General features: G+C 42.5%; 1 protein-coding gene across 3 annotated transcripts; it reads right to left on the bottom strand.

Moving 5' to 3' along the window:
• Positions 1 to 200: 200 nt before the first annotated feature.
• On the bottom strand, positions 201 to 21456 carry MTF1 (metal regulatory transcription factor 1). 3 transcript variants are annotated; one of them, XM_080381964.1, is made up of 11 exons: positions 21364 to 21456; positions 20458 to 20922; positions 13537 to 13775; positions 12977 to 13108; positions 12382 to 12455; positions 11729 to 11862; positions 10822 to 10899; positions 9665 to 9767; positions 8522 to 9078; positions 7562 to 7628; positions 201 to 6554 (listed from the first exon to the last, which is right to left on the bottom strand). In XM_080381964.1, the coding sequence occupies exons 2-11, from the start codon at positions 20869 to 20871 to the stop codon at positions 6136 to 6138; spliced, it is 2217 nt and encodes a 738-aa protein (XP_080238090.1). In that variant the 5' UTR covers positions 20872 to 20922; positions 21364 to 21456; the 3' UTR covers positions 201 to 6135. The 3 variants fall into 3 exon arrangements, with proteins under 3 accessions (XP_080238090.1, XP_080238091.1, XP_080238089.1); XM_080381965.1 differs by having other exon boundaries at positions 201 to 6521; positions 21297 to 21370; XM_080381963.1 differs by having other exon boundaries at positions 21297 to 21370.
• Positions 21457 to 21850: the final 394 nt, after the last annotated feature.

The raw sequence follows: 21850 nt of genomic DNA on the forward strand, positions 1-21850 counted from the left end.
CACATACAAAGAAAAAATCGTAAATTCATCATTTCCACTCTACCTCTTAGCCACACCGCAGAGAGTTCGAGGATATGAAGTTTACAAAGGTCATTGCTGGTGGGGAAGGGAATGGGGTTACCTTCATGCGCCTAAGATCAGGGGAAGGATGCTCACACTCATCTCTCAAATGTATTTATAAATACTCTTAGGAAAGACTATTTTAACACAACGTTTAAATAAGCATTTAATTAGGATTTCATTAGTATTAATATTGCTTTCAATTCCAAAAAAGTTAATTTCCACTTCTTTGCAGATATTTCAAAGTACAATATTAACTTCATACAAAATGAGCAATTAAGCAAACACCATTATTTCACATTTTACATTCTTCAAAAAATACAAATTCATATTTACTCTTTTTTTGGGTTTTGGAGATGCTCTTCCTTTGGAAGTACTGTACCTGTAACTAACATCTTCACATTGCTCAATGTAAGCACATTTGTTCCCATGTTTCATAGTTAAATAAATTCCTTTAATACCATTCACACATTCTTGAAAAAACTGGGGTTCTTTTATTTTGTCATCTCCAAGACCACTGCCCAGCTCCCCATATGCGTCAAACGGAACACAAGCAGTAAGCGGACAACCTGCGGTTCTCCTGGACTTCCCGGTTTGACAATTCTGCAGACATCAATGCTGAAGACTACTTCGGTAACTAACCAGGCTCGAGGTTTGCGCATCCCTGCCCACCACGCTGATGCTGGTCTGTGAAATAGAACTGCAACTACAACTCTCTCTCCAAAACAAGGGTCAGACAGATAGCTCCGGTTCAATAAGCAAGTGGAAGGACACAAAGCTACACAGCAAGAAATACCAGCTACTGTAACTACGGTACTGCAAAAACATACCCTTGATTTTGCTGAAAAAGATCATATGAAAAAAATTTCTTTTAAGAAAAAGTAGAAACTGCATTTATTTGAGAAAGTGTACACTGCATAATGAACCAAATTTTGGCCAGCTTGCACACCACCAAAAGCATGGTGTGGGATTTTTAAACTAGTTCCAAGAACACACACACTTAGACTATGTACACGACTACATAAATATCCAGTTTAATTTGCATTTCTCAGTGCAGACACAGAATCCAACTTCTAGAACATATGATATATATCAAGATGAGACGCAAAAAAGTTAAAAGTTCAGCCCTGTCCATGAGTATCGACTACCGGTAACATTTATAAAAACTTGACATTGTTTCCAAAATATGTTACGGAAAAAATAGTGTACAATTAAAAACTATGCAATCAGAAATTTGTAGGGTATATTAAAGACATGCTTTTTTTTTTTGCCTTACAGTCCAAATTGACTCTAATAGTTCTGCCCACTAGCTCCGACAACTAATGCCAAGGACTCTTCACCCACAGATCTCAAAGCATTTTACAAAGACAAGTTCCATTGTCCTCATTTCACAGGGAGGAAACCAAGGCAGGGAAAGGTTAAGTGACTTGCCCAAGGTCTCACAGCCAGCCAGCAGCACGACAAAGAAGGTAACACCAAGATCCCTTCTGCTCTGCACGGCAGAACTGGCTGCCTCTCCCTTCGGTCGCTAGCTGTGTTCCCCCCAGTCAGGAACAGCTTTTTTCCTCCAATCAACTCCAAGGTCAATTACACCTTAACTAATCTCCCCCAGCAGTTCCACAACCGACAGGCCAGTCGTTAATTCAATCTCCGAGCCTTGTTTGTAATTGGTGCAGGAAGAATAGTGTAAACAGTTTAACAATGTTGCTGCAGTTGCAAAAACAATATCTTGGATGACTGCAGAAGCGCCATCCTCCATGAAAGTAAGGCAGATAACATGACATCAAAAACTATCTCGAAGACAAATTTTAAAGGTGCAACATGCCTGTTTCAGAACAGCTTGTCACTTCTGTTCCTACTTGGGTGGCAGAACAGAGCGGAGGCCAAGGGAGAAAGAACATACAGTGAGGAACACAGCCGTGTCCAACAGAAGTGACAAGCAGCCCACCAGAAAGCATGAGAGAAAAGGCCTGCTAAAGCACAGTGCTCTCAGGGGAATATTTGCATAGATTGGACATTTGCTAATGATGCATAATTTCTCTTGGATACAGACAGGGAAGGGCAGTATGTCACTGAGCTAGTTACTATATATATTCAGTTAGACAGACACAGACAGACCGACCACATGGGACAATGATCTTTAGCTACAAGTATTGCACCAAGTTAAGTGCTCTTCTTTGCACACCCCTGTTAACTTTTACTCAGAGCAAAAATAAACTTTGTGAAAGTATATACAAAAGAAATTGCAGCAATTGGGTTAAAGATAAAATAACCTAAAGTGCATTTTAGATACCGGTATGAGGTTCTGTGAACTAGTCTTTCTGGACACAGTCAGCATTACAGAAGTGCCCAATTCGTGCTTTGTTCTATACAATTCAGTACCAGCATTTAAACAGTGCTGATTTTCCATCCCTCTACCATCTACAAGCATGAAAAGCAACTTCCACAGCCTTCAACTGCACGCCAAGCATCTGCTTGCTTGGGTCACTGCCTGGCGACTAGAGCTACTAATGCTGGTAATTTGACCCACTCCACACATTTAAGCTTCTGCACCCGTCTAGAAACTGTACGTAACCAAGCAAATCCCCACAAGCCACAAACATCAAAACCTTAAACACAGGATGACCCGGAGCAGCGCAGTTTTGCTCTCTGACTGACAATTAAAGGGGCTTGTGAGATGCAGATTTTGCAGAGGGAGGGCACACTGTTCTCAGAGGCTCCAACATATTAACAGAACATGCCCCTTTCTGGGAATCCAATGTCTTATCAGATCTACAACAGTAAAAATGCTCCCCTTTATTAAAAATGTTATTGTGAATATGCTAAATGCTGGGGCAACAAGAGGAGAAGGACAGAAAACTCTCTGGCATCAAGGAATCTCAGGGCTTTGCTGCAGCTGCCCTCTCTTGCCAGCTGCTGGCGGATCTCCTCCCATCCAAGCGTGTTAATGACCATCCCATTCGATCACACAGCACTGGGGATGGTACAAATGTCTGCTGTGAAATGTATAAGATACATGCGACATGGAACACTCTGGAAAGCAGACCGATGACACAACAAAAGCACACATCTGTACAATGCAACCAGGTGGGATGCACAGTCCATAGCGCAGCAGCCTGTGCGTTTACAGAATCACACTGCTCTTGCCTCATTACAAGCTCTTATTAGCTTCACCTAAATTGCAGCCACCCTGATGGACATACAAGAGAGTAATGGCAAACCCAATGTACCTAGAAGTCAGCATAAACTCAAAAGGCATTGCTTTTCCTAGAACACATCAACAGAGAACAGTAGCTGTGAAGAGAAAACGGAGAGGTCGCCCTCTGACACCCACTCAGAAAGGATGCGTGCAGCACCTCACTGCTGCCAATCACCACACTTCCAAATTAGCTGCAGATTTCAAAGCCTTTGGTAGATTCTTTACTCATTTCTGTCAGAGTTTCTGCAGATGCTATCTGGTCCAAACAGAAGCGTGGTTTAGGTGGACTAAGTCATGAGTAGCAAAAGTAGCATAGAAAAGCGCCTCCCTGAAAGAACGGAAAGGCTCAGAAGAGGTTGCAAAATCCCCCAGCTGTCACATTTCAGGCCACGTCTGGTACCCTTCTCCCCATCAGAAAAAAACCCACAGTTCCAGGGGAACACACATGCTCCTGCACTGGCAGAGTCTCTCACATGCACACACACATACATCCACTCGCCTTCAAACACCACTGTTGCACCACACCAAAGGAAAGGCACGAGGCCCCTCGCAGTAGCCTGTGCCCCCACGGGACCCCCGCGCAGCTCCTCTGCTCACGCTCCTCCGAAGCGGAGCTCTACGCAAGAGCTGGCAGGAGACTCATCCCTGTGAGCACAATCTCGGCCACGAAGGCCTGAGACTTTGTTTTGTGTTCAAAGCAGTTCTTGCTGCTGTGCAACCAAACTGCATCACAAAATGAAGCTGTAGGAGAAAAGCAAAGGGGGCCACCACCTCACGGCCCTCTGGAGATCACCACTACAAGAACAAAACACAAAACGCTTTGTTAATCGGCATTTTGTGGATGCAAACCTTATTGCTGCAGGACCCACATTCCCCACTGCAACAGCACTGCACAGCACAACATGCGCCAACACACACACAGAGGAAACAATTAGCATGTTTCCAGTTCAGCTGGTGCCCCCAAGCTCATCACCACAATTACCAAACAAGAGCATTCTGCCCTAGCAGAGCAACACGCCGCTCCCCAGGCACAAAGCATTCTTCACACAGCCTCTCTTCCCTCTCGTGCACCCTAACGGGACCCAGTTCTACCCTTCTGTGCTTAACTGGAAGCAAGTTACCAGAGAGGTGAAAAGCCAGTTCCCTGCAGCCCGTTTCCATCTGTGCCGTGGCAGCGCGTTCACGAGAGAATAGCACGTGAGATGGCTTCAGCCACTGTCTCAGCTAAGACTGTGACACAGCGTTGGTAAGGCTACACAGAGCATGTCACAAGAGGGTTAAAAAACCTGCTAGTCATCCAGCATCCTGGGAAGGTCTGGCTGCACTCATCATTCTCCCCCCAGCAGGTACAGAGAGCAGCTTTGATCAAATACAGAACGTGAACAATCTCTATCCACTACACGTTTGCATTCCTAAATTTAGTGCGCAGACACACTCCACATTAATTGGCTTATAGTCATTATCTTTGTATCTCACTAATGACAACACTGTAAACTGAATAAAGACTATTTAATATTCTCTCCTTTAACACAAAAAGACTAACAGCCAAAGCCAGAAAGATGGATAAAACACTATAAAATTACATCTTTTAAAATAATGCAGCATAAATAAACCATTTAGAATGAGACTGCATTTATTGCAACATTACAGGCTTTTTGGTGGAAGGGGGGTTTGTGTTTTATTTACCCTGAGTAGGTTAGAATATAGACTTTCAGTTTGATATGAAAAATTACTATGTTGTGTAACATCTTTTAGTCAAGAAATAGCCCCGTGCACAAAAAGCTGGCATTGCAGTAGGTTGGAGGCAGATTCAGGCAGACATTATATAGCTTAACAGAAAAAAAAAAAAAGCATTTATGGACAGCTGAAGGACAGACTTGCTGAATCCAAACTGAATTTATGTTGAATCATTCCAAAAATTTTCCTAGAGTTGCTCTTGACAAAAGATGAGAGTAACCAGCAAAGGCACCATGCTCCTGATTAAACAGTCGCGGGGGTTAAGAGGATGACTTGTTTCTGAACAGAGCCAAATAAATCAAAAGAGCAGCAGGCACCAATCTGACTACATCTGGGACTCACTGCATCCTTCAAAGAGAGGCAAAGAAAACAAGACTCTTAGAGCCTGAGTAAGCAGGGGCTCCGATTGTGTTTCCATGTTGTGAAACAGTGTCTGCCACCACACTTCTAAGTCCTAACGAAATTAAATGAACAGATCTATTGGGAGCACAAGGTACTTGTGCTCTACTGAAATAAACTCCCCAAAAGTTTCTGTAGGCTTTAGTAACAGCATTAGTACAAAGCAAACCCAGGCATCAGCTCCCAACTCAGTGATGTGACAATTGCATTCCAATAAAATTGCAGATAAATCATCTTCTACAACAATGCCATTTTCTACTACAGCAAAGCCCTTTCCTGGGCTCCCCTTATAGTGCATGGTTAGCATCAGACATAAGAGACAGAAGAAAATTATAGACCCAAGGAGTTGTAACAAAGACCCACTTGCTGCCAGTACCTTAATCCCAAACATAAGTGATGTGCAATTGGAGACAAACTACCCCCCTTTTTTCTTTTTAAAATCTTTCTGCAAACGAGTAACCTTAACTTCTGTGTTCACATATGACAAGCAAAAGTGACAGACAGTGCAGCCAAAACAGTTCATATATAACTTACTCTTTTTTTCTTTTTTTTTTACCTTTTCTTTTTTTAGATAGATTCTCAAAGATGGATGTACCTGGGACGTGACTAAGATGACATCTGTGAAGCAGAAATAAGCCACAAAACTTCCAAAGAGGAAGGAGAAAGAATCAATCCTTCAGTTTCTGCTTCTAAGGAGAAGGGGTTTACCCTCCAGGTGCAAAGGAAAATCTGGAACATCTTCACTTAGAGAAGCTGCTATTCAAACCAATTTCTTCTTCCCCCTGCAGTAGTGCTTCGATTGGAATTATATTAGATGGGCTTTCAGGGCTCTGGAGGGACAGGAAGTCCGATACATCCATGGCACTTAATGTTTCAGTCTGAGAGTCTGAAGGGTTAACTATCTGACTGCTCTGCCCGCATAAAGAAGAGGAAGAGGAAGGAAAGGTCTGAGGCTGCAGCTGGGGAGCTGGCTGCTCCAAAGCTTTTGAATCAGGTGAGGAACATTCCTTCTTAATGGTGGCTTTGTCCTTGGCAGAGTCTCGGCAGGCACACTGACACTGGCAGGCCTCCTCCTGCTTTATAATAATGACAGGAACACTGAGACCAATCTGCTGAACAGGGTTTCCTGAAGGTGAAACAAAGACAAAACACAACAGAACTACATAATTTCACAGCAGGGAAAGACAGATCATCTTTGTTAAATTAGATTGTAAGCACCTTGCAGCAGAGATTATGTCTGTCTTTGTTCAAGCACAATGAATACCCTGCAGCAGATGATCAATAAAGAAAAAAAGTGTCAGGTACTCTCTGCTGATGAGCAACTTGTTCAGGCTGAACCCAGGCATTAGAAATCTGATCTAAATTTTCACTCTCCTCCCCCTTCTCTAACAAACACTGTGACTTTTACAGCATAAAATCCAACAGAAGGGCATTCAAATGCCCCAGCCCCTACGCACTAATTTTTGAAGACAATGATACAACATTACACCAGCTATTCTACCCCTCGGCACCAACACAGGTATTTTCCTTGTTCATTTTCTCTAGTCCACTTTCCTCTCCCATCTTGCTTCTCACACTTCCTCCTCACTCTCCCCATGCTGCTCCGCTTGCTTGGCTTCTTTTCTTTTTTAAAATTTAAGTTTTAAACTCACCTCATCTCTCTTGACTCCGATTCATCTTTGCAATATAACAGCACTGTAGGAAGCAAGTTATGGGACACAACTTCTACAGTTCTGTGTCATTTTGATGAATCTCACAAATAATGCTTACCAAAATCAATTGTTAAAGAACTGATTAAGTTTACTAGTTCACTACCTGTTCCATGTCTTCATTTAAAAGAACAAAAACCAAATAATATCCTTTCATTTCTGTCTTTTATTTTTCTACATCATTAAAATACCATTATTATGAATACTGGATCTGATTTGTCAACCTGATTACCTTACAAGTTGTTAGAGAAACTACTACAGGACAGACCTCAACACAAACACCTATGAGTCTACAGCAGACTGCACTTAAAACCTCGGGAAGGTAAAAAAAAAAAAAAATGAAAGAAATTTCTTCAACATTTCTGCAAGCAATAAAAAAATTCACCACAAAAGCTGGTGAAGTGAACAGTACTACGAACAGAGAAAGAGAGAAAAGCAAGTTCAGTGTCAAACTTACCTGTGTTGCCAGCTACTGGTAACGCAGTGGTAAAAAAAACCTTTTCTACTACTTTTGGAACTTGTGGCTTTAAAGAAAAAAAAAGAAAAAAGTGTGAGCTGATTACAATCATATTTCTATTGTTCAAATACTAAACAGCTGCAAAAGACACAATTGTACATATATTCCAAAGGGGCCACACAGGAAAACAATTATGACATTTAAGTTTGGTTCTGGGCTATGTTCTGGCTATTCCAAAACTCAGTACTATGTCAATATTTGTAAAGATGGGGAGTAATCACCCTCCGCACTAATATATGTGCTTATTAACACAGCTTGTGGGGTTTTGACAACTGAATGACTGAACTCTGAAAAAACTGCTCTGCTTGCTCACGCTGTTTGTACCTGCAGCCATTCACTCCACCATTTCCAACAGAGAAAGCCTAAAGGTGGCAGTATTCTTAAAGATAAAACACAAAGTCTCAGCTATCCAGATTTACTGGAGAACCAGAAATACTGTTTTGCCAGAAAACTTTTAATTATCTTTATCAGGCTAAATTAGAAAGAGAGAGATTACAAAATGCCTAAACACAAACTTTCCATAGTCTTTTGTGCCTCTACTTGTCAAAATAATAGATTAAAACCCACATTTATTCTCGGGCCATGTGGTGCACTGTCCTGGATAAACCAAGCTGACACCAGCTGACACCACCTACTGAGAGAAGCCTGTCGCTGGGGAATAGATGAAAGCAAGTTCTCTCTGCACCCTGCATTTCTCTGTTTTCTGTTTATCTCTCTAGCTATTTTAGAGACTGCATCAGTGACACATTTATACATATCAATGTGATAAGCATTATACAATACTGCATCCTGGTTTGTATCTAACAATTACAGGTCTGACCACCTTCCTTTTAAAAGCAAGGAGTCCTGGAGGAAGAAAGATGGTCCAAGCCATGCCAAAGCCACGCTGGATACACTAACCATTTGTTCTTGGCTTTGTGGAGAACCAGTGGCACCATTTAAGATCCATTGTAGGTTTTGCTCTCCCATGACAATGCTGGACTGCAGAATAGCAGTGCTCTGAGAAGGAGTAATTGTTATAGTTGGGTTACTGGTCAGAACAGAGTTCGCACCAACAGGCACAGTCTGAACTACAGCTGGCAGGGGCTCAGTGGCACTTGATGCTGTTGGGGCAGATGCCCCAGCAACCACTGGAAGTCCCTGCACAATGGGCTGCGGTGGCGTCTGAGTGTGCTGCAGGAAGTCTTGGTGACTGGCTGCAAACTGTGTGCTGTGAGGAACAGGCACTTCTGGGGATTGTAAAACAGTTGCAGGATTTCCAAATGCAGCTTGCTGTGAGCTGGCTCCTATGGAGGAGGGAGCAGCAGGTGCTGCTGAGGCTTGCAGTGCTGAATGCGAAGGCTCAGAGATGCCAAGCTGCAGTACAAGTGGAAGAGACAACGATGCCGAGTCTCCTGCAGAAGGTGGAGCAGCAGCGACCGAGTCTGCATCGCCATTAAAACCTTCAATCAAGGCAGCTGCCAAAAGAAACAAAGAAAAATATAAATACCTCAGATCTCATAAGATCTGAATAAACAACTTTTTCAAACTTAGCTAGCTGATGGATTTTTGCTGAGCACCACCACTTTTACGTCTTCAGCCTAGTTCTCAAAAACATTTAACACTAGATAGTGAAATCTATTTAATGCTAGACAGTGAAATCTAAAGGTACATCCAAGTTCAAGAAGCTGGTATCACTGAATGCTACACACAAGCTGATCAGCCTCGTTAGCTCTCTCTAAGAAGCCTTTTTATGAGCTGGTTCATGCAGCTACATCAATAGAGGAAGCTTGAAAATCCTTGTGTGGAGAGTCGGAGAGCATCAATGTCAGCATTGTACAACAATACTTGGTCAGTTCCCTTGTTGCTGTCTGAGTGTCATGCCATCGGCAAACACAGCGCATTTCCAACACAGAAGAACTTCAGCACCGAGGCTCTGTTCGCTGCTTAAAAGTTATGTGGGGCAGTAATCTTCAGTCTGAAATGCTGACTTAAGTACGTGCCAACAGAGAGGGAGAACTGTCAAAAAGCGCTCTCTCAAAATAATGCAGATACAATCCGTACCTGTCTGCTGAGAGTCGTCTTGATTTGCAGTATGATCTGGGCTCTGAAACATAGACTCAAAGATGCTTGCTGGTGAGATTGTGCTAAGATCTTGTCCATGTGTCTGGTGAATAGAAAGTAAAGAGGAAAAGACATCAGATGATGTTGTACCTCAGGTCTCCTTTATACTTTGCACAAATCCCAGTCAAGGAGCGTATGAATGTCAGAAATACCTCTCCAATTAACCAGCCACCTTCGGGAAAGGCAACATATTTCACTTACCTAGTGTAAAATGACACTTAGGTTTTATTACCCATAATCAAATTTGCTAACATAATGAGCAAAACCCCTTACAGAAATAAGTCCTTCAAAAGCAAAATACATTCTTCTGCATCCACACTTTGTTTAACCCTTATTTTTTTAATACTCTGTTAGAAACAGAAACAGACATTAATTTGTCCTTGGTTGTTTGCGAAACCTTTTCAGGAGCAGAAACAAAATAGTTCTACTTAGATTACATCATGGACTGTGCACTGTTAGTCACCCACACTGCTCTAGGAACTGAATGCATTAAAAAGCTGCATACTGCTTCCACATTGAAGCACAAAAGAGTGACAGCCTCATCAGTACACAATTTTCATCTATGTAAAATTTAAGCTCAGTCAACAGTTACTAATAGGCAAGAACATTATTATGGTAAAACCACACACAGAGCCTTTAAAAACAGGTTGAATTAAGCACTGCAAATTTTGGAAAATGCCCCGCTTTCACTCAAGTTATTCTGCTTTTAGGCAGAAATACTTATTTTTTGTTCCAACACTCCAAAAAGGACAGCAATAATACATCAGATTTACAGGCTCAATAGGGTATGTAAGAAACGTGCATCTTTTTTGTCAAGAAAGAGCCTCCTGCAAACTGCCACAAGACAGACAAAAAAAGCAGTATTCAGTACATCTAAAACGATTCTATCCAAAGTCACTCTTTCTGTGAAGGAGTACATCTCTTCCACTAGTGAAATGAAAGCCTCAAGCAGAGCATGCTGGAGGCCTGAACAAGCGAAGCAGAACCCACAGTCATACATATCTGATCTGCCACGTTCTTGTTGACAGGACAAGCACATTGCCAGAAAAAAGCAAAACTCAAGTTACAGGTGAGGGAATTCCAGGGCAGTAACTCACTGGATTAGAGTTCTCCCGCAATTCTGAATCTGTTGATATGAGGCTTAAGTCACTCAGACAAAGTGAGTGGCTTGTATCCTGTAAAGGAGAAAACCAAATTGTGTTAATATATTTAAAAAATAGCATCAGAAATGTTTTAAATTACTTTTTAAGAGTCCATACAATTCTGCCTTCACAGAAATTTTTTTACCTATATGTGAGCCATGTCTCAGTTCTAAAATCAAAAGGAACAATATTATTATAGCAAAAGATACTTAGCACCTATCAAGGATTCTTAACATCTCTTTCACCTTACTTCCAAAAAAATCAAATGACCTAGAATTTTAAATTAGCACAGGAATGAATTAGCCTATAGAAAATAAAATTAAACCTTAACAGTCAGCATTTATTTTACGTCACACGCTTATTACACAGTATTGATTAAAACATAAGAATCTATAAGGAAAGCATGATCATATATATATAATTGCCTATAAACCTGGGTACATGGCATACTCATCAAAGCAGCAGTAGCCCAAACGTTAATTTTAAATGTGATTAAAATGAATAGACAGATTTAGATGAGCTTTTCTAAATAACATTTGGTAATCAAATACCACACTAGAAGTTTCAGAAATACTGGTCCCACTGTTTATTATCAGCACACTGTAAACACAGCATATGAGAACAAACCCTACACCGCCACCTTGAATGCCAGAAATTCCAGAATTTAAATTGAATTCTCAGTTCAAAAGAGAGGCACCCATGGGTTTCTTCTCAGGAGACGAGGCACCAAGTAGTTACAATTCCCTTTGAAAATCCCAGCCTTATAGGATACATCTTTAAAGACACAGACAAGTAACTTATTCCCAAAAATATGGTTTTATCACCATCAAACACAGCAGCGTTAGGAAGAAGTGCCACTAACCTCAGACACATTGTTATTGGGAAGTGCATTATAGGAATGTCCTTTCTCATGACCTTTCATGTGACTCTTGAGACTATACTGTGTACTAAAAGTCTTCTCACAGCCATTACTGGGACAGAAGAAGGGTTTCTCCCCTATAGGCAGCACAGAACACATATAAACTTACAAACATTGTATCAGACACATACTAAAGCACCTAGGAGAGTAATAATATTTTATACAAACAAGACTGTTTAATGCTATTTCACACATTCAGCATTCTTGGGAGTCCTGCAGATAAAAGCTGCCGTTTTACCACGTGCACCGATGCAAGAACACAACATTTAATTTTTATGCATCATTACCAATAGATTTGTGAAACATCCATTTATGCTTGACAGGTCTTGAATTTCATGAAAGTGCACAAATTGAATATTGGGGGTTGCCCTCACCAGGTGCTGGAGTTTGTGACTGGCCTTGTTAAACTTGAGGTTGACATCAGCACGCTCCTCCAGCCCCTCTGGATCGCATTCCTTCCCTCAAGCCTATCAACTGCACCACCCAGCTTGGTGTCACCCACTTATTATACGTAAGTATAAATACATATTAAGATTCAGAGAGTTAGTATAAACTGAATACGCTCAATTAAGAAAAAGCAAACCCTTGGGACTTACCAGTATGTGTTCTAACATGTGTTTTAAGGTGGTGGCTTGCAGCAAAAGCCTTTCCACAGCCGTCATGCTCACACCTGAATAAGGCATCACAGAAGAGTTAGCATCAGGCTTCTTTGATGCACTAATTACAACCTTAGATCAACAGTCCCAGGACTCTGAAAAGCAGGCCTAATGCTAATCTGTGCTAGTAATCAGCTGTCTCCCAACAGCTGCTCTGCATTCTACAGAGACTACAGCAGGGCTCTGAATGGGACTTTAAAATTCAAGCATTGGGGGCAGGGGGGGCTCCTTCATGGAATAAACATTGCACCACAGCAGAGATGCAGCAATATGTTTTAAAAACATGCTCATCGTGGCACACACATTTGTTAAAAAAAAACATAGCTTGACTATTCTTATCTTTGAAGACAGCCATTTCACCCACTTTTACAGGCAGCTGAGGGAGCTCTAGAACAAACATGTTCAAATGCTGGCCACCTTCACTTTTTTCATCACAAGAGCAGCTTTTCATTCAGAACAGTAAAAGCTGCCCTTTGGCACAGGTGGCCCATTACATAAGTCCCACAGAAGTAAAAAGTCCCATCCAGCTACTTACCGAAATGGCTTTTCTCCTGTGTGTGTTCGAATGTGCTTCCTCAGATCACTGTGCGTTGTAAAGTATTTACTGCAGCCTTCTGATTCACAGTTAAATGTTTTCCCTGTGTGAAGCCTCTGATGTGCTTTCAACCTAAAAAGCATGCCAAAAAAATCCCTCTCATGACTCGTAGGGCGAGAGAGCCCCTACCCGAGACAAGCAAGCCATTCATTCAAATGTGCAGGACAGGATCAAAGGCTTAACACATGCTGAATGGAAGGTAACCAGCTTATGAAAGTAACTGGTATCACTTCCAAAGCCCCCAAGCAAATCTGAGAATTCCTTGTGATTGTGCACCATCTTCAACACTCTTGCAATATAAATAAGCTAAGTATGTCACCACAGGTTCTCTCATCCTACTCTTGGTATAGCATTTCCACATTTTCAGGGGAGGGGGGTTATTTTCGCATCTGTACCTGGAAGAAGCGTAACAGTTGTATCCAGACACAAACAAAAAGTAGATGCAACCAGCAAAACTGCAACAGCCATGTCTATAAGAGAAACAGGCAGAGACCTCCTACCTGTACAGTGTATTGAATGCCTTTTCACAGCCCTGCACATCACATTCAAACGGCTTTTCCTTAGTGTGCACTCGAACGTGGATTTTGAGGCTGTAGGAGGTGAGAAAGGCCTTGCCACAGCCTTCTTGATTGCAGACAAAAGTGTATTCCCCACGATGTGTCTTTTGGTGAGTGCGCAGGTTTCCTGCAGTGCTATAGGTGCGCGGACAGCCCTCAAAGGTGCACTGGTACCTCTTAACCTAAGAGACAAAATGCTGCGTACTTAGTAATTCTTAAGCATTTCTGAAATCCAAACAGGGTAGAACTGCAGTTAAACATCAAAGACAATGGAATAGATTTTGACCCCAAAGGCAAACAAACAAAAATTATTGCATTTAATTATCAGGTAACAATATTTCTGCTGTGCTATGTGAGGAAGGAGTGGCACACACTGGAAAGCAGGCTGACCTTATAGAATAATCATCTAACAGGAGAAAAAAGGAAAAACAGTCTGAAACATTTCTAAAAATATGATAAAACAGCTGGGAAGGACACCAAGAGGCTACCAAACCTACCTGCTTTTCATGCACGTAGCACCTGTATTTCACTCAGGTACTTCTAGCAGAGCTACTTATTTGTGGAAGAGGAAGACAAGAGAAAACATACTTTCACAACCAGACCCTCAAAAGCACTGCCCTGTGTGCTGAATTCCCATTAACACCTTGAATGAGAACTATAGTTTTCACCATCTCCTATGGTCTAACCATCAATCCATTTATTACTTCATTTTACCGCAAAAGCACCCTTCCTTGTACTTTGTTGTTCTCTTCTGTGTTTACACTTCAGGCATTGACTGTAAGGAATGAAACAAGGTGTTTTACATCAAAAGGCAAGTGTTACAGTTTCTCAGCCAACTATCTACATCACCAGGAAGCAATTCCATATTGAACTAGATTTGGTAGCCTTCCCAGCTTCTGCAACAGGCAGAAAGAGACCATGTAGAAGCTTCCAGTGTGCAAGTCATAACACTTAATTAAATCTCATTCTCTCTCGTGAAGTAGAAGGAATAAGTCATCAGAGATGCTTGAATAAATTTATCTTCAACATTAATTATCAGACTGACAGCTTCCATTTGATTGTTGTAGTTGAGAAACCTTAACATCTAAAAGTGATCGCAGAGCCCAAGAGAGGACTTGAGGGTTGACAGGCAAGATGCAGAAGAGGATTCCAAAAGATGTTGATTTGGAAAGTTTAGAAAGGCAATGCAAACTCAGAACAAAGGAGCAGGAACTTGCAGATTTAGTACTCTTAACAACTGGTCAGGAAGGTTATACAGCAGGACATAAGGCAGCGATCTCCCTCTTTTCCAAGGCTCAAAGCACCTCAGTCACAGTACCTAGCATTACTGCTCAGAAAAGGCTGGAGCCTGTCTTCAAAAAAAAAACAATACTGAATTGGGGGTTGGTACCAGCAGAACTGGATGAACCTATACATAATGGATGTGCAACACTTACAGGTTTTTTCTTTATATACACCCATCAGAAAAGAGCATTTGACAAACACAGCTCTTTACCACCATGGCTTGGAAGCTGGGAAAAGAGTAACATGGAATGCCTTGATCGGGTAAGTATAAAATCACTTTATCTGAAGTCATGCTCCTCTCAGAATAATGGAAATTTAGGTAGATATGTTAAGTAGGAGCAATACCAAAACCACATTGTTCTTGGTGTGGCTAATTAAGAACCAAGTATTTTTTTAATCCTTCCATAAAATAACTAATTTGAATAATGCTTTGTGTAACATCTCATTTATGAAAGAGACAATGGGCCCTCAGTAAAACCACTACGAGATCTGTAAATGGATCTCAAACGCATTTGTGTTTGGCCCAAAAACGTCTCCCATTCACGTACTACAAAGGCACAAGAATAAGGATGGCTGAGGGCATCTGGAGCACGTTATTACTAGTATTATCACGCTAACAGCTGTTGGCACTGTTGGACCATACCAGTGCTATAAGGTACAAAGGAAGGTACATGCCTTCAGGTTCTGTTTCTCAAATAGTCGACATAGAGCCACGTGCACTTGGCATTTCCTCTTAAAAGCATGCCTCCTAGATCCTACACCAAGTCCCTGAGAACCGAAGCACTCAAAGGATAATCCATTGCATGCTTTCACTCCTCTCTCTATATATATAGTTTAAGGCCTTTGTAACTGTAACTACAGAACCGGGGTCTAAGCACCACAGCACACGTCTCAGGGTGTAACCACCAGGTTACTCAGTCCCAGGCTCTACCTGTCCTGATCACCTCTAGAACAAGGGCAGCTCTTCAGCAAGAGCAGGGATGTCGCTTAACTAAACACGTTGTCCTGACAGCTGCCCAGGAAGCACTGCAGTCACACAGCGCCCTAGCACAAACTTATACCAGGCATAATTTGGGTTCTAGATGGCTCTCCATAAGGAGAAACAAACAAACAAAAAAATAGCCTCTCAGTTTCTTCCAACCTGTTTTGTGGGGGACAGGGTTGCCAGTAGGACCCCTTTAAGAAAGCTTTATAAAGTCTGCGTATTCAGGAGCCGAGCAACCTCTTGTGTAGTCACAATCTGCAGTCTCTTGTTGATACCACAACAGGCGAGCATCTACCTTCACCTCCCTTCGATAAAACCTTAGTGTTTGGAGAATATTAGAGCAGGTTAGATATAAAAGAGATCTTTACACAGAGCATAGAAATATCGTAACTATAAAGCCAGAAAGCCATAAGACAACTATAAAATAAGTAGCAGTAGTTTTCATTTTAGCTAGTACTGAACTCAATTCCTGCGCCTTACATAATAGTTGATGTTAACAGCATATTGCTAAATGGAGATGAGTTTTCAAGCTATTTATTATCAACACTTATCACTCAATCCAGGGAGAAACTTTACCCTCAAATAGAGAATAGAACAGTGAATTACACATCCAGGAACCAGTTCTCGATGCTTCTCCTATTTCACATAACAGATGAGAAGCAACACTATCTCACAGAACTGTAACTACCAGGAAAAATATTGAGCTATTGCAAAATACAGAAGGGGAGGAAAGGATAGCAGAAAGAAATTAAGAGGATGGAGGAAAAACAAGTATAAAAAAGCATTTTTTTCTGTCAGTCTTACTAGGATATTACCCATACTAAGGGGCTTATTGAAAACTACAGTTCAGGAGCCTTACTGCCAAAACACAAAAAACCTCCTCTCTCAAAATATCTTGCCCTGTTGAAGGGCCACTTCTTCCAGTCCTCACCACATTCCCATCTAACGAGGGAGACTGGCAATTTGTTTGTGGTTCTATGTTTTAACAAAATGGACAGGGAAGAGGACTTACTCTACAATCCACTGTAGCAGCTTTAATTTTTTATTTTTTAAAAAAAGCAGCTAATTAGGAGATTAATTCAATTTCTTTTAATACGACATTCTATTTAAGATACACTGTTTTCTCTATTTTGATAGCCACTAGTTACCTAGGCTGTCCTAAGTACAGGGAATATGATGAATTCCTGTGATAACATGTAAGAACATGTCATGTTCGGACTCGTGACTTGACATTCTACTGTGAAATTCACAATACAGAGCAAATTCTTGCTGAATCTTTCTCCTCCTGTGATCCAAGGTTTACTACGAAGCATTTAACTTACTACAGATTTTCTAGTCAAGAAATATATGTGTGCTAAAGCAATGGAAGCAGTACACTACACCAAAAGCAGCTGTCGATGTTTGCATCCGATTCCCCCTTGATTTATTACAAGACAGTAAAAAGAGGAAAGATGAAAAGCATCAAGTGTTTAAATTGAACAAATGATCTAGATGGTATGACCAATAGTAACTGGAAGAGATTCTGGAGGTCTCCACATTTTTATCTAGTCACCTGGCATTATTAGAAGCATTGTACAAAGAAGGAAACAGTAATTTCACTGTAAAGCAACTTGGCTTAAATTTATAGTTCAAACCAAGTAAAAGTTATCAACAAATATCCAAGCATTATGATACAGACTGTACATAATTAAGAAGTTTGGTTGCGTTGAGTCAGCCAAAACACAAGAGCATAGACTGATAACGCACAGACACAAGGTCAGAAAGTACATTTTATTAGATGAAGGGGTACATTATCTTCACCAAGGATTATCAAATTGAATGTTCCCTATTAAGCGTTTTAAGAAAGCTGGAAATTAACATTTTACATACACTGCAATACACTCTCCACAGTACTTCCCATAATCCACAAGTGATTTGACACAAGCATAAACTACCTAAAATCAAGTGAGAAGTCTGTTAAGCTTTCTATGTGTTCACATTTAGTTCTAGAAAAGTGAAACAAAACAACCAAAAGAAAAAAAAGGGAGAATAATTATAAATTAAGGATTTGGTTCCTAGCTGCCAGTGCATGTACTTAAAGGAAGACAGCAGGAAACACTTCCAGTTTAATGGCCTCAACTATGACAATGGCCTTGCAGTGCTCCCCCTTCTATCAAAGGCCAAATCTTTCACAAATTATTCTAAGCATACTGCAGACAGAAGCAATACTACCACCACATTCTAAGCAAAATAAAACTTTCTGTAAAGCAGCAAGCATGTAATTATCTTCTCGCATTAGCCCATCAAATAAGCGCTGATCATACACATAAAACTATGTAGACACTGACCACGAAAGACCTGCAGTTACAGCAGCAAGTACTCAAGACTATCATCATATGCAAGCACAACAAAAAAGAAACATGGCAGCACAGGAAAAGACACAGATGGCGAGGATGCAAAGCATACACAAACAAGTTGCTTTGAAGACAAAGGCTGTAGCTGCATCACATACGCTTTTTGCAAAGGACAGTGTGCTATCTCTCCAAGGAGATGCACCAGAGGGAAGCTAGAAGAGCCTTAATTAAGCATTTACCTTAGAAGCAGGAACTAATCGACCAATAATCAACAAGACTGGTGAAAATGGAGCCTGACACACTGCCAAAGTCTGCTTAAACCACTCAGTTTGCCTTTACCTCATCTTGCGTTTAAGATATTTCCCCTTAAATTGCTAATTTTCCTACGTCACCAATAAAGACAAAAATTAATTAATTTGAAATACAAGACAATCACATTTACTCTTACAGACAGAAGTATAGTGAGAGAAGTATAATGTAACAAAAGGAAATTAAAGGTAATCAATGAGGTGTAAAACCCTATTTTGCTTCATAAATGTCTAAGACTGACCTGAAAATGTAAGACTTAATAACAGTTATCTTCACTGTTAGAACTGCTGCAGATGCTTTGAAAGTACCAAAGAACTGGACTACTGACTTTTAGAGAGGAGCCAAGTGTTCAGGGGTTTTAGAGCTTTCCCCTCCCCATCTGCAGACAACTTACCAAGCATTTGAAACAGCAGGACAAAACGGGCTTTTACAAGATGGAAGCATCACATACGCTTAGGGTTTGTTTCCACTGCACATGAATTATAGTGTAACTCCCCTCCCCCCACCACAGAAAATTAGTTTGAGGTGAAAAATAAATTCAGATAGAGGATTTCATCAGGAAATTCCAGGTCTTACAAGCCTTTTTTAAAAAGGAGAGGTGACTAAATAAAATCAATTTAATTGCATGTGCAGTCACCAACACCTGTTTTAGCTTGTACACCCTGTTCGCATACACCACGGATTGCAAGCTTATTACCCTACAAAAAGAAACTACTGATATGACTGACATACAAAAATCAGATGTTTTAGCAGCTAAGAATGTAGGGTAGAGCAGTAGCTAAAATGAGTAATAACTGAGCAAAAGGAGTTCCTTAGACATAAATGGGCTTATTGAACAAACCTGAGTCCAGAAGTTTCGTAATTGCAGAGCTGACCTCCTACAGCCCCATTTCCTTGCTGCCGAGAGCACAATAATGAAGGTTCCCTGCTAATCTGAATTATTCAGACCACTCAGAGCCAGCTTCCTCTCCCAGCAAGGGCTCATTTCTGCAATTCTCTCTTACACTGAGTATTAGTTACACAAGTAGTTGATACTACTACCACTGATACTAGCACAGACACGTGTATATATCCTGCTTTGTTTAACTCAGAAGGGCCAAAAAGGACCACAAAGTTGTCACCAAGTCGGTGTATCAGTTAACTTCACATTGCTTTTGCACCTAAAAAACAAGAATCCCAAGTCAGTCTGGACAAGCCCTCACCACTCTGCACCCAGGCAGAATTCATGAAGGAAACAGAATTAAAACTGATTGCTATTTTAAGTATGTAAACTGACTCAAGCTTTCAAAACACAACAGATGGTGGTTTAAAGCTTTCCTTATTTTCTTCTCACAGTTCCCCTGTGAATGACACAATAAAACTACAAGTAATTTTAAGTCTGGCATCTTAAGTTTTACTGTACCTAAAACTAGCGCCAACAGTCTGGAATTTAACCTGTAACTTGGATGTGTTTTTCTCAGTGTGGTTAACCCCAAAGTAACAGATCTCATGCTCTTCTTAGTTATCTCTGAATTCAGGAAATAATTGCCCAACCAGAAGAAAAATAAAAAACTACTACAGTTACATACGCTACTAATATAAACACACTTCCAGTAGCGCACTCCCCTGTTATCTAGTGTGCTACTGCTTGAAAAAAAGTGCTTCCTAGCTGCTTCACAAGCAAGCAGCCAAATATTTGAGTGAAAACTGATGACACTCACAGTTTTGCCACTGACCCACTAAGCAGCTGTGGAAACAGTCATACCCTACCAGCACAAAGCATTACTATCACTAGAAGTAACAGCAGATTTAACAGAGTGTAATTCGCTGTGTGGTAACCTTTAAGAACAAGAGAAACTTCTGTCTACCTCCCAGCAAACAGCTCTGAAAAACACATTTTCAAGGCATTTAAGGTCACCAGGTGAAAAGCGCTCACAATAAGCACAAAATTCAGAATTATATTTAGCTACTTACTTCTTTAAGCTTGGTTTCTGGGCATTCAGACTGCAAAGTGAGCGTTGCTCCTTCAATATTTCTTGGCATAGGAGTTGAACCAGGATTTATCGTTAGATGAATCTGATCTGGAGAAATAATGTGTTGCACATAACCCTGGGACATTCCTTCATGATCTGCTATTAAATGAAATCCTTCTTCATGACCCTCTGGTAAAAAAGGCAAGTGATCACCACACTGTCCTTCATCCTCATCATCTTCCAAGACATTGTGGTCCTGCTCTATGAGAACAGTTGTCCTGTCATAGACTGTCCCAGACGATGAAGAAACCAGCCCGTTTTTGTCAGCAAACCTCATCATATTGTCATCCTGGGTTAAATCGTCTTCCTCCACTTCATAGTAGATAACGTTGCCTTCAGGACTGTTCTCCCCCATGGCTCACCGCCTCTCAGTGCGATATCGTGAAGTTCGACCGTAACGACTCATCTGCAACAGAAGGACGGGCGGCGGGGGGGGGGGGTGGGTGTGTCAGGCGGCTCTGCCCCCCGGCCCGGCCCCCCACTCCGCTCCGCGGCACAGCGTCGCGCGGGCGCCCCACGACCCAGGCCACGGACCCGGTCGCGGGGCGGGCGGAGGTGGCGGCGGAGGCACCGAGCCGTGCGCCGCGGCCCCCGCCCCGCGGGCCGGGGAAGGCGTCCCCTCCCCGAGCGCGACGCTACCCCGCCCGGCCCGGCCCGGCCCCCGCTGCCACGCCGCCCCGCGGGGAGCCACTGCCAGGGCCGGCACGGGACCGCGCCGCCGCACAGCCCGGACGCCCGGGCGCAGCCCCGCCGCCCTCCAGCCAGCCCCGCCGCGCTCACCGGGCTCCCGGCAGCGACGGCACCTCCTTCCCCACCCCAGCGGCACCATGATTACCAGCACACTCACTTCCGCTTCCGGCCGCGCACGGCCCGACGGGAGCTCCACGCCTACCGCGGGGCCCCACGGGAAGGGGCGGGGGCGGGGCGGGGCGCGCCTACGCGCTTGGTGGCGCGCGCACACAGCCGGCCTTCACATAGGCGTAGAGCATCGAAATACAGTTACACGAGAAACCCGGCTGTTTCTTCCCCGGGCGGCAGCGTGCCGGCAGAGCGCGCGGGCTGAGACAGTTCTCGGCACTCCCGCTTCCTCTCGGCGCGGGCCCGCACAGGCCCCGAGGCCCGCAGCACGGGCCACAGCACCAACACCAAACCCGGGCCCCGCAGCACGGGCTGCAGCACCGGCCCTGCTATAGCACAGGCCGCAGCACCAACGCCAACCCCGGGCCCCACAGCACAGGCTGCTCGCTGCCCAGCAAACACCTGTGCCCCGGCCACTCAGGATGCTGTACGTCGCACAGCCCCTCAGGGACGAGGCCTCCCTTCCTTACAGCTGC

The sequence above is a fragment of the Falco punctatus genome, assembly GCF_963210335.1.
Source record: "Falco punctatus genome assembly, chromosome: 3".
Lineage (NCBI taxonomy): Eukaryota > Metazoa > Chordata > Aves > Falconiformes > Falconidae > Falco > Falco punctatus.